At 41.4% G+C, this 14,063-nt stretch overlaps 1 protein-coding gene across 9 annotated transcripts in view; it reads right to left on the reverse strand.

The window, feature by feature from the left end:
• SERGEF (secretion regulating guanine nucleotide exchange factor) overlaps positions 1 to 14,063 on the reverse strand; it is a 227,434-nt gene that overhangs the window by 85,858 nt on the left and 127,513 nt on the right. For all 9 annotated transcript variants that reach the window (XR_006736471.1, XR_006736470.1, XR_006736469.1 and 6 more), the window contains one exon: positions 429 to 465. Coding sequence is in view for 6 of the 9 variants with exons in the window: in XM_045557628.1 (XP_045413584.1) it covers positions 429 to 465 (37 nt within the window). In the remaining 3 variants the exon portion in view is untranslated. The remainder of the gene's footprint in view (positions 1 to 428; positions 466 to 14,063) is intronic.

Raw genomic sequence — 14,063 nt, forward strand, 5'->3', positions numbered from 1 at the left:
GGCAGCGAGCAGAGCCCCATATTTCCAAAGAAAGAGCCAAACAAATAGGGAAGAATTTGGTATAAGGGATTCATTCAAAGAACCAGAAGCAGTCCAGTCCACTCCCCATTTTTATGTCTGGCTTTCTACACATGATGCCCCCAGCCCAAGAGTTCTTTAACATCTTCCAGTGCCACTTCCCGAGGCAGAGAGGCCATCTCAGGCACCTTAAAAAGATGCTCAAGGATATGGATAGAAATTTTCAGAAAAGGCGCTTCTAGTAAATCCTTGGTTAACCAAAAACTTCCATTTCCCCAAATCTCTCCCAAAACACACACACACACACACACACACACATGCACCCTGGCTTTTGGCTAACCAAGAGTCTTCTCCAATTCTGCCACATGAATTACAGAATAAACACAGTCATCAAATAAAAAATTACTTACCAATTATTGCCAAATTATGCTCGGAGCCACAAGAGATCTGTAAAAAGAAAGAAAATACGTTGTATTAAGAGAAAGAAAATGTACAGATATTTCAGCCAGCAGATTTTATGATCACAGTTATTTTCTAATGACACTAACATTCATTTTTGGCAAATTTTAGGAAGGAAGTAGAAAGGAGCACCATATACAAAGGTTAAGACTATAATTACAACACATTCACAGCTACATAAAAAGAGAAAGTGGAAAAAAAATTGAATGGAAATACACCAAGATATTAAAGAGGCTGCCTTTAGCCAGTGAGAAAATTTTTTTATCCTTTCTTCTTTCTACTTTTTGTATTTTTTCACACTATCTATAATGAGCATGTTACTTTAAAAACGGAAAGATAAGCAATAAATATAACACTTTTTGAAAACTAAAAAGACCATCACTCTTCATCTGGACTGACAAAATGAGCAAAGGATTCAGTAGAAATAGACTGATCCACGGAGAAAGGCTTGACTTCTCCTCATCTGTCCACTCTCTGAACTTTCACCTACCAGCCACACAAACTATATGCAGTTCTTTGAACACATCATATTCTCTCATACTTCCAAGGCTTTGCACACACTTGTTTCTCTACCCAGAATGCCTTCTCCTCTACTGCCTAATACATTTCTACTTACCCTTTAAAATCTCAAAGCATCTATTGAGATGACTTTGCTATTGCTTCTAGGCAGACTCAGGCATCCTGTCATATGTCACGACTCCTACCATTATGTCATAATGACTCCTGCCATTATGCCATATGTACCCCATTGTCACAGCCATCTTGTTGCCTTTTAACATTTTTTCTGTCTTTCACTTGACCACATGCCTCTTGAGAACAGGGCTGGAGTCTCATTAACATCCGTATTGCACAGATGGATTGTACATGGCCTGGGACTCAGTTAACATCTGCTAAGTGAGGGAATGCAGGAACGATGCTCACGTTAGCTCCTGGCAAGAGGAAGGGTTCGGGTACTCTGTAAAGTTAATGCTGGAAGGGCCCTGGAGATCACCTACATTCGGAGGAGATGACTAGGGCATAGGAATGGGAAATAAAGCACCTCAGGTCCCAGAGCAAGCCTGTGCCAAAACTAAGACTAGAGCCACCATTCTGTTCTCTGTTTCCATGAGACCAACTTTTTGGATCCGTGTATGAGTGATTACTCATTGAGTGAGATGATGTGGTATTTATCTTTCTGTGCCTGGCTTATTTCACTTAACATAACGTCCTCCAGGTTCATCCATGTTGTCACCAATGAGTACAATTAATAACAATATTTTGTATTTTTGAAAAATACTAAGAGTACATTTTGTTTCTCACCACAAAAATGACAACCGTGTGAAATAATGTGTTAATTAGCTTGATTTAGCCATTCCACAGTGCATATATATTTCAAAATATGTTATATGTGATAAATATATACAACTTTATCAATTAAAAAAATAAAATTAAAAACAGAACTAAGATGAGAGCCACTCCGGTTCTCCTAATTCTCACACAAGTTCCTTTATTGATGCTTCTCACTCGTTCCAGTGAAAACCACTTGGAAGTAACATCCAAAGATTCTTAGCACAGGCCCCTGACAGTTAGGGTAACAGGCTCAAAAGGCATCTGAGCATTGAAAGCCAATGTGCACACTGGTAGGCGAGAAGGGGCAGCAAGGCTTCCTGGCTTTTTTCTGTGTCAAAGCTGTGCTTCCCAGATCCCAGCTTCCACAGGGAAGAGGGCTACCACACTTATGTTGACTCTCTGATTGTCTGGCAAAGAAGCTCCTGTGTACTGCACCCTCAGTAAACATTTTCTAGTCTTTGAGATCCTTTAAGGCTGACTCTGGGTCTGACTTACCTAAGGGTTCCCACTATGCCTCACCCAGGGGCCACATACACAGCACAAGTTCATTATGTGCTTCCTGGCTGTAATTAGGCTGGTTACCTAGGTATGTTACAGGAAGCTGCTTAGATTGAAGAATGGGGAAAAAAACCCTAGATTTCTAACAATAGGCGAATACTTATTTAACTTATGATAGAGCCATCAGATGGATTATTACACAGCTTTGGAAAATGATGCTTATAATAATAGAAACATACTCATAATACCAATATGAACTTAAAAATCACGCAAAACTATATATATAATATCATCTTAACTCTACAATAAAACATGAAAAAAATGACTGAAAGGAGATACATCAAAATGTATGGTTTTTTCTTTTTTCTATACTTTCAGAATTTTGTATACAATTCTTCCAATCAGGAAAAAATCTACTAAAAATGAGAAAAAATAAATATAGGTCCCACCACAGAGAAAAAAAAACCCACCTGGGTATAAAATATATACTTTATAAAATCTGGTATGTTTAGAAGAAGTGGGGAGAAAGAATTTGAAGGAAACTTAACTAAATTATAAGGGTAGCTGCATCATAGTGGTAGGATTATAAAATATTTTTTGTATTGTTCTCTATTTTCCAAATATTCTTTAACTGCGGTGGTAGCAATACTGGTGGTGGTGACAGTGGTAACAGCAGGAATTAAAGCACCATATATTGAGGACTCATATGTGCCAGGAGTCATGCCAAGGCAATTTATAAACATTATCACATTTTAATCATCACAATAATCTTTTTAGGTAGATTTAACTTTGCTCATTTTAGACATAAGGAGATCAAGGCTCATACATCTTAAATAACCTTCACAGCTAGTTAAGTGGCAGCAGCAGAACTAAGACCCAGGTCTGCCTGATCTCCAAGCTAGTATTCTTTATTGTTACATCATGTTACCTTTGTTTTTTTAAAAAATAAAGTTATTTCATTTTACAAAATGCATGGAGAGAAAGGGCCTGCCTCTGACTGCCAGGGTTTACCCTAAGGCTGTGGACTGCAGAGCTGATCAGCCTTAAGGACCAGGAGCTTCCAGAAACAAGCCATTGACAAATGCCAGTATCAGGCAGCAGACGCTACTCTGAATTAATGAGTGAGACAGTGATGAACGAATTTGTCAACCCAATGTAGAGCCTGAAGCTCAAAGCTCCCCACTGCTTCTTGTTGTCTACGCACTGGCATAGAGGTCAGGAGACCGAACACCACAGGCCACAAAATCCCTGTGCTATACTCCTTCAATGGTACCAATGACCATTTGCTTCACAATGCTCCTGTCAGCATCTACCCGCTGCCCAGCTGCAGGCAGCTTTCTAGCAGACTCTGTCAACAACGGCAATATGCCCTGGAGAAAGAGATTCAGAGCCAGGAAGCTAGGTGAGTCCTAGGTCCTCTGCTTTCTGGCTCTGAGACCTCTGGCAAGGTATTTAACCTCTCCGGCCTCAGTGTTCTCAGCTGTAAGAAGTAGGTAACAGTGCCTGTCTTGCCTGCCTTACAGAATCACTAGAGGACAAACGAGACCATCCAAACCATTATAGCCATGTGTCCCACCTTCCTTACATACAAATCTGACCATGTGATGCCCTGTACAAAACCCTTCACAGCCTCCGCACATTTGCAGGGCAAAGCCTAAACTACATAGTATGGCTTATAAGGCCCTTATGAGTAGGTCCCTGTTTATCTCTCTGGCTTCATTTCCTCCCTCTGTTACTCATGAACCCTCAAGCCCCCCCAAAACCCTTTGTATTCCCTTTGTGCCATTCACATCACACCACATTGTCTCTAAGAATGTTATGCAATGTCAGGCCTTTATGCCTGCTCTTCTCCTTGACTGGAATTCGCTTTGTCCCACTGACTACCAAGGTAAGTCCTTTAAGATTACTCAAACATCACCTCCTGGTAAAGGCTTCCCTGACTTCTCAAGGCAGAGCCCGCTGCTGCCACAGCACCATGCATCGTGGCCCTTAACATACGTGTGATGTCTATTCACAGAGTGTGCATAAGTTAGGCTCCTTTGTCTCTCAGACATCCAGAAGACTGTCTGCCACACAGACTGAATCCAGGGCATGGGGGCTGGTGGGTGGAGCAGTACAAAGATAAGGGACTCAGGGAAGGTATATGATCCTAAAGCAAGTGTGAGTAGCAGTATGGCTACCCCAGTCCAGTAGGAGACAGGCCCTGACAGACACCTGAGATGCACACAGTGGTGGGCAAGAAGGGGACAGCACTCCAAGTGTGGAGTGTGGGATGCTGGGAGCATCAACAGCACAGTGTAGGGTTGCTCTAGGAACTCTAGTACAACAAACAGCACAGAAGACCACAATAGAGGGCAGTCCTAGGAAACAGCCCCACTATAGACGAAGCAGATTCCAGCTTGCTGCTTGGGGCCTTCAAGAGAAGGGGACACACCTCCCCAAGGGCAAAGGGTGGGAAGCAAAGGTGGCTGTGGAAAGCTGTCTTGTTTAGTGCTGTTCAAATACGAGAGAGGTTTGCTCTGTTCAGAGACTGCAGCCTGAGAAGTCAGAGCTGCAGAAAACAACTTCCAAACCCCCCTTGCCAGTGAGACAAGATCTCCCACCCACCAAGCCGGACTCCATCAGTTCTTGTGAGGAGAGTCAAAACTCCCCTGGGGCTGGATTTTATAAAATACAGCTGGACCCACACAAGAAGTGACTGATAATAGATGCCCAGCAAATATATGCTGAATGCATTAACGGATTAAACAAATGAATAATTGAATAAGAAAAAATAGATGAATGTGAAAATATTTGCCAACGGTTGCATGTGAGTACTTTAGTTCCCAACAGTACAGCTGCACCATTTGTAAAAACAGCTGACTGACCTTATAGAGTACTTACGGCCAGGCACCCGGCTAACTGCTTTGCCTGTATTATCTCCTTTAAACTTAACAAACAACCTAAGTGATTCGTTTGTTACAATCCTTTTTACAAATGAAGGCACCAGGGTTCAGAGAGGTAAGGTAACTTGCCCAGCCAGTGTCTTACAGCTAGTGGAGGTGCAGGATTCCATGATCCTTCTGATTCAAGCCTTCTGTCCCCTCAAAGGTTTCAGCCCTTCTATTTTGCCAGCGGGATGGAAATAAACCACCCACCCAGTTCCTTACATCTGGCAAACCCTGTGCTAATTATAAGGGATCTTAAACTAGAAGAACCCGAGATTTACAGGGCTCAAACAACATCTTGTCTGGGGCCAGGGGCGCCCACCTCTGGACCGATCAAGAAACTGCTCCAGGACTATTTCTTACAGGATTGGCTGTAAAACGGGAACAAAGTTTTGTCCCCTGCCGTCCGCATGGGAGATACCACTCTGCAGGAGAACTCCACCAAGCTGTTCAAATCTGAACCTTCCGAACAGAGGGAAATAGGGTCACGGAAAAGAGTGGGGTGGGAAAAGAACACCAGGGAGCGACCAGGACTCAGGGGAAGAAGCAAGGGCTCGCTACTCTCATACGCCCCGGCCAGAGACCACCCTCACCTTCCCTTCCAGCCGCAGCCCCTAGAGGCCACCCGGCGCGCGCGGTGGCCCGTGGGGCCTGTAGATTGGCTCATGCCCCACCGCCTAACAATGGGCCTGGGCGCTGCAGATGCCGTGGCAACGGGGCGCACGTGCGGAGACACGTGACGACAGGAGTGGGCGGGGCATCGGCCGGCAGGCACGCGGCAACCCCTCGGCACAGCTCCGCGCAGCTGTGCGAGTCCTGGGCAAGCATAGCCGCCCGGGCGGGAGAAGCGTGCGGAAAGCAGCTCCAGGACAGCAGCCCGGCTGGCTGAGCAGCCTGCCTTGCCCGGGTTAACCGGCTGAGGGAATGGGCGCATCTGGGCCGCCGCTGCTAGCGCTCCGCCCAAACCCAGCTGCCATCTGTGTAGAGGTCTGGGTTAACAACCAGAATTTCTAAACTGTTAGAAAAGCAGGCCTGGGAGGCTGGGCACTTTTACAGGCAAACTGCAATCCTGTGAGCCAACAGAGTTCTACTCCTAGGCTCAGAAATAGCCCCAGGTGGAGGAGGTCATGGCAACACCAGAGGCAGCACAGTTGCTTGCTTCTGGAAGTACCTAACCTTACAAAGATACCTTGAAATCCCTCTGTGGGGGCTTCAATTTTTAACTGAAGCCTAGATATCAAAGGAAGCAGAAACAACAAAAACAAAAAAACATAGAACATGTGGGTGTGTGGGGAGGCTCCATCTGTCCTCCAACTCAAAGTCCAGGGTTGAAGAACCTATTCTCTCTTTAAAGCCAATTCCCTTTTTTAAAAGCACATTATATGCTTAACAAAAATAAGGTCTGAACTAGGTTCTACTATCTCCTCAAACAGAGAGATTGGGGTGGGGAGGAAGAGAGCTAAGATTTGGTAAGTGCCAAGCATGTGACATTACAGAATTTCACTTCACCTGCATGACCTGGCATCCTCACAGCTACTCCGGGAAGTGGGAATCTGCCTGCTCAACAGGTCAGCAAACCCGCTCAGAGGAGCTAAACCACTGGTCCCTGGTCTGCGTTGATCCTAAGCCTATGAGCTTACCCACTACACATATTGCCCTCGCCACTTCTGACACTGGTACCAGATTGCCCCAATCACAAAGGCTCAAACTCTCAAGTGACAGCTCTCTGACTCTTTTATCTCCCTCCCACCCTTATATTTAGTCTGTCCCCAGATCCTGTTAACTCTGCCTTCTCAACGGTTCTCAAATATGTTGTGATTTCCAGCTGATACCATCTTTTAGTCCTTTTCATTCCACCTAGACTCTTAAGAGCTAATGACTTCAACCTTTCTTCTCATCATGATGTCACAATCTGATTTTCTAAAAAATTTAAAGTTGTCATAGTTGTCAGAGTCTCCTAACTTTTTTTATCACACTTGATCTCTCAATCTTTTTGCTATATAAATCCCTCTAAAACACAAGTTTCTACTCTGTCTCTGGAAAATCTCTTGTGTTTCCCACTTTTATATCTTTATCTGCACCATTTTCCCTTCTCTATACCATTCTAAATCCAACCAACCCTACAAGGCCTAGGTCAAAACTTTTCACCTTGAGGAAGCCTCCCATATCATCTCAGGCCCTAGGAGATCAGCCTCCTTTTGAGTCTCACCATCTACCTTGGCTATAGTTTGCTTTTTATAAAATCTCCTTTGTACTTTTAATAATTTGGGAAAGAGTGTGGGGCATGTCTCCCTAGTCAGCGTGGAGTAGTGGAAAGAGCTCTGGATATGGAACCGAAAACCTGGATTTATATCCTGGTCCTGCCACTTCCTAGCCATGTGACCTTGGGCAAATGTCTTTGCCTCTCTGGTCCTCAGTTCCCTCATCTGTGAAATGGAGCACTAACAACCAGGCATATCTCACACATCCTAAATCCCTTTCTGACACTTCCCTAACCATTTCCCAGCCCCTGCCATCTACAGAATAAAATTCACTTTGAGCCTGACCCTGTTCTACAGATATATTTTCAGGACTTATAAAATATATAATTTGGGGACATATAAAGGGAGACTATAAGCATTAGGAATTAGCATAGGTTCACTATGAATAGTTCTTCTATATAAACAGTTCATTTCCTTGTTCAACAGAGTTACTCTACTGACAGATAAGGAGAGGGCTTGAGAAATATCTACTGAATTAGAATATAATACACACAATAATTAGAATATAATATATGCAGCTTACACTAGCCAGGCAATTAGAACACTTGCTTTTCCCACAGCGTCCTTCCAAGGGAATTTCTTCATCATAAATGGCCATGTTGGTACCGTGTGATCCTGCTTCCTAGGGCTGCACCCAATTAATTGGACTATGGAAGGACACCTGTCCCAAAGTGGGTTAATGCATAGATTGAGCACAGTCTAGGAAGTGGCTTAGTGTAAACATTCTGCCTTAAAAGGGTTTTAGGGATGAGTCTTCTAGTTGGTAGCTGGAAGAAACAGACACAAGGAAGATTAGTATATGGAAGAGGTATAGGAGGCAGAGGAGTTAGAAGCGGCAAGAACAGTAGAGAAGAGTGGCTAAATTACCAGACTGTGAGCTCTAAAGGAAGAAGCAACAGATCCTACTGCTGAGGACTCAAGACGGTCTGGGTTTTTGAGCTGCCTTGTGTTCTGACTTTCTAGTTGTTCTCTTATGAGGCATTTCTTTCACCTGTTTTCCATACGTATGCTAAAGTACAATACAATAATACTAATAAAGTAATTATTATTTATTAACAATAATAAAGTAACCTGAGAATATCTCTGATCCTTGCAGACTTAAAAAAGCCTATTACAACAATACATCTGGATTTCAGTAAAGGCACACCCCTAAGTTACTCAACCCCTTGGGAACAAAATGGCACTCTGTGAGTTGAATGACCAAATTCAAAGACAGGTAATTAATAGATTCAGGCTAGGCAAACATCCCATCGTACACTTCTCAAAAAAAAATTTAACTCTGCTCTAATAGCCATGATAGGCTGAAATTACCATTTCAACCTATTACCAAGTGCCATTACCAAGTACTAGTGAGGATGTGGAATAACTGGAACTCTTACATTGCTGGTGGGAGTGTTAATTCAACAGCTGCTTTGAAAAACTGTTTGGCAATATCTACTAAAGCTAAAGCTAAACGTGTCTATGTGTGTGTGTGTGTGTGTGTGTGTGTGTGTGTGTGTGTGGAGAGCTGAGTATCCAAAATAAATTATTGCTTACTTCCATCAAAAGGCATATACAAAAATGTTCATAGCAGCTTTATTCATAATAAGTAAAAACATGAAATAACAAATATTCATCATCAATATAGTGGATAAAGTATAGTTCATTCAGAATATTTTATAGCAATGGGAAAAAATAATGATATTCACATGATAAATCTTTAAGAATAATATTGAACAAAAGCCAGACATAGAAGAGTAAATATTGTATGACTCTATTTATATGAAACTCAAAAATAGGCAAAGTTTATTTCAAATAAGTAATATAACTGTTGAACGGAATTAAAAAAAGAGAACCAATCATAGTAACTTTTGAACACAGTGTTTTGACTAACTTCTATGCAAAAATTAAAAGAACTGCAAAAAAACTTAACTACTTAGTAGTTTCTTTTCTTTCATAGTATACATGTACCAATTCTGAAAGTATTTTGTATGTATTGTATGACTGTGCTAATTGGGAGCCAGAATTTTCACTGTAGATGAAAGACACACAAATATATTAATAGAATAAGGGAAGGCAAAGAGACACCCTGTGGACATTAAATTAGAATTAGAGATATCAGTATGAACTCTGAGTTTTATACACACACATACAGGTGGCCTAGAGGCAATGTCATCCCAAAAGCAATGAGTTCACTTGGTGCCCAGAATGTGGTTTTTTTTTGTTTTTTTTTTTTTTTTGAGACAGAGTCTCGCTGTGTTGCCCGGGCTAGAGTGAGTGCCGTGGCGTCAGCCTAGCTCACAGCAACCTCACACTCCTGGGCTTAAGCGATCCTACTGCCTCAGCCTCCCGAATAGCTGGGACGACAGGCATGCGCCACCATCCCCGGCTCATTTTTTCTATATATATTTTTAGTTGGCCAGATAATTTCTTTCTATTTTTAGTAGAGACGGGGTCTCGCCCTTGCTCAGGCTGGTCTCGAACTCCTGAGCTTGAGTGATCCACCCGCCTCGGCCTCCCAGAGTGCTAGGATTACAGGCGTGAGCCACCGCGCACGGCCCAGAATGTGGTTTTTAAATGCTGTTCAACTAAGAGGAATTAGAGCTCCTCAGAGAAATGGCTGCTTCCGGGGTTGGGATGAGGAAAGAACAATTTGAGCCTGGAACATCTATTTGTACCAGGAAATAAGGACGTGATCAAACAATGATGGGAACATGTTAAAAGGACACAGGAGCCAGCTTGAAGGGGCTCCCACTAGCTAAATGAGGGAGAATTTTGAGCATCAAAATAAATAATGACAGTAGTATATTTTAACCCATTGAATAGAATAAAAATCCATGATTCTATACTGATAATAGGGAAGCAGGGAAAGCTCTTCCTTATAGTAGGATGCCAAAACTAATGAATATAAAAGGAATAATTGGGCTAGAAAATAATTTAGTGACTATTATAGCAACAGTTAATTTAGACAAGAATCATTAATGCATGTTAAAACTACTGGACAAAAGTCTGAAGGGGAACGGGATATTTACATAGTCTCAAAGTATCTCTTCATAGATTAGTTCTTAATACAAAGGATAAATGGTAACTTCATAGCAAAGAAAGGAGGCAGGCACCACTGTACCCAAGTGATGTAGGTTAGCATCACTAATAATGGGATAAACTGACATCAGGTGCCCCCTGATATAATGTATTAAAGACAGACACAACACCACTTACTTAGTATTCCTGCCTTAGTAAGTGCATAAATGAAATATAATCATGAGAAAAAAATCAGATAAAACCAATTGAAGGACATTATACAAAACAACTTCAAAACAACTGTCCTGTACTCTTAAAAAATTATCAATCTCTTAAAAGACAAAGAAAAGCTATTCCAAGAGACATGACAACTAAATGTGATACATAATACAGAATTGGAACCTAGATCAAAGTGAAAAATTGCCATAAAGATATCATTGACACAACTGGAGAAATATGAAGAAGCTCTGTAGATGAGATAACAGTATTCTACCAATGTTAAATTTTCAGAAAAGAGAGAGAGGACACAAATGCACACAGAAGTGGCAAAATGTTAATACATGCTGTGTCTGGGTGAAGGGATTTGAAGAGTTCTTTCTATTATTCTTGCAACTCTTTCATATGTTTGAAATCATTTCAAAATAAAAAGTTTTAAAAAAATTAAACAAGCAAAATTAATCCATGGTGAAAGTTTAGAATGGTGGTTATTTTGGGATAAGTATATCTGGGGGGCTTGTTGGAGTGCCTAATTTGGGTGATTACATGGGCATGGGTGTATACAAATATAAAATTTCATTGAATTGAATGCTTAAGATATGTGCATTTTACCATATGTAAGTTACACTTCAACCAAAACAAATAAAGGCTAGCCTTGCTTCTTTCTTTCATCCCTGAATAAGTCAGTCCAAAAATCTAAATGACGAAGGTGGCCACACAACAGAGCCCACATGAGGAAAGTGGCTAAGAAGGGGCAGCAGAGGCCCGTGGGGACTCAAAGCCTAGCTGGACAGCTGTGGCCGGTGGAGAAATAGCCTTTGCAAGGAAGGTAGCCAGCTGGACTGTAGTGCAGTGGGTTGGTTTCATACAAGGAATGAGCAAATAAGTATATGTATTAAAGATGATGGGAGCCAGGTTTCTCATTGTCAGAGAAGTGAAGTACAATGGAAAGGAGGAGATATATTAATAGAATGAACCCCACAGTGTTGGATTATAATTAAAAACATTCATGTGAACTCACTGTTTTCAAGATATAGAGAAATAGAAATAAATATATATACAAAAGTAGGGCCGTGTATATTTATAAATATACATGTTTTCTAGCTTTGTCCACTGAGAAGCATGCAATAAGCACACCTGGAACTGAGATTTTTGTTTCTAAATACAATTCTCCACTAAAAAGTTACAGGCCTTCTTAGAGAAATGGCTGATTCTAGGACTGAGGCAGGGAAAGTTCAAGATGAACCTGGAATATCTTGTGTCAAAAAGTAAAAAAGTACTTAAAGGACCCAGAAGCCAACTTGAAGGGGTTCCCACTGGCTATATATGGGACAATTTAAGTATCAAAATAAATAATGGTACTAACTGGAATATAAACCAGAGACTAAAATAGGAATTCCCTGGAGGTTCTGATAAAATCCAGGGCTGGGCCTTTCCTCCTATGTGAATCTCTGACTTAGAGGGAGGCATATGGTGGTCTACCAAAGGATGTGGCTCTCAACCTGGCCCATCTAAACTTCTGATCAACAAGTTGGATAGAGACAGAAGATTTGCTTATTAAACACATAGAACTTACAATGCTGGGAGAGGCAGCCAGTACACTGGATGAGATGCTCTTGACTCAAATAAGTTGAACAAATGGAAACAAATACGTTATAATTTAAAATGTAAATTTATACACTCAGATGCAAAATATAAGTCATAGAGATGCAGGATTGGCGAGAAATAACTAAACAATATTTCTTGTGAAAAAAGACCTATACTTCAATTTGAGTCATCAGTGTGACATAGCCTCTCAAAAAATAGGATCCTAAAATACTTTATTAGAAATATATTGCCAACAAAAATGAACTGGTCCTAGTGTCCTCTGGGGTGGTCACACCATATTTGGTGTACTATGGTCAGTTCTGGACTCCTCCTCACATTTTAAGATATTGATTTTTAAGGGATAATCAGATTAAAGTAAACAAGAGATTAAACCATCTTGAAATTGTCATATGATGATCTGCTGAAAGAACAATAGATGTTTAGCCTAGAAAAAAAAAGACTTGTGGGGAGGTGGTAGGAGGAAGTGCATATGACTCTTCAAATAATCGAAGGACAGCGCATAGAAAACTTGTCCTGCATGGTTCCAGATGGCAAAACAGTGTTATCAATGCAGAATATGGTCCAATATGCAGAAGAACCTCTTTAACACTAATCTAAAATGGAATGGTCTTTCTTAAAAGGTGGTGAGCTTCTCATTATGGGAAGCATTTAAGTACAGACTAGGTGACTGCCTCTCAGAGCTAATTATTGAAATCCTTTCTGAGTTTCTGTGTCTGATCTGCTACTGGCTCTAGATATTTCTTCTAAGCCATCATCTTCTTTGGTCTCCATGTTTATCTTTTAGGATCTTTTTTCCAAAGTGGGCAAAAATTCTGAAAATAAATATTTGCATATAGGTAAATTCTAGAGTAAGATGATTATGCCCAGAATGGGAGTGAAAAGGGGGAGGGGAAGCATATAATTTTTCCAGAATCCCTTCCAGAAAATACTGCAGAGTTAAAAAGAAAGCCAGGAGCACTTGGGGATAAAATGAAGCATGCCTAGAAGATAGTAAAACATAAAAACACTATTACAGACTGATTGGATTAACGTCCCCAATTCCAACTCCTTGTCATCTCCACATCCTTTGCCATGAACTGCCCTCCTACTCTGGGTGCAGTTTACTACCCCATCCTTTGACTCTGGGCTCAGCCACGTGACTTGCTTTGGCAATAGGATGTTAGCATATGTGACACAAGTAGAGATTTGAAAAAGCCCTTGTGTGTTTCTGCTCATTTCTACCCTCTGCCATGAGAACTTGCTGAAGCCAGTCTGCTGAATGAGACACGTGGAAAAGAGCAAAGCCACCTCAGCTGTCCTAGTCAAAGATCAGCCAACACGCTGTCATGTGAGCGAGCCCTGCCAACACCAGAAGGACCACTCGGTTGAGCCACAGATACAGGAACAACTGTTTATTGTTTTAAACCACTTGGTTATGGGTTATTTGTTATGCAGCATTACTGTGACAGTAGATAACTGATAAAAAACACCAACTAACATTTGCCTAGCACTGAACAATTTCCAAGTGTATCCACTGACAATGCTTGCTAGCCCAAGACTACCAGGAATACATGTGTAGTTGAGCAGGCTGGGTTTATTACTTGTTGCTGTGAAGGAGAACACTCACCATGGGGAACCATGGGGCATCTCAGTAAGAAGGTATTAGAAAGTACTTATAAAATTTGGGCTTTGGTCGGGTGATTTTAGGGAGGGTCCTAGGAAGTGGAGTTTCGCTTTGAATTAGGTTCTATCAGAAGGCAGGGACAAT

This window comes from Lemur catta, chromosome 7, assembly GCF_020740605.2.
Source record: "Lemur catta isolate mLemCat1 chromosome 7, mLemCat1.pri, whole genome shotgun sequence".
NCBI lineage: Eukaryota > Metazoa > Chordata > Mammalia > Primates > Lemuridae > Lemur > Lemur catta.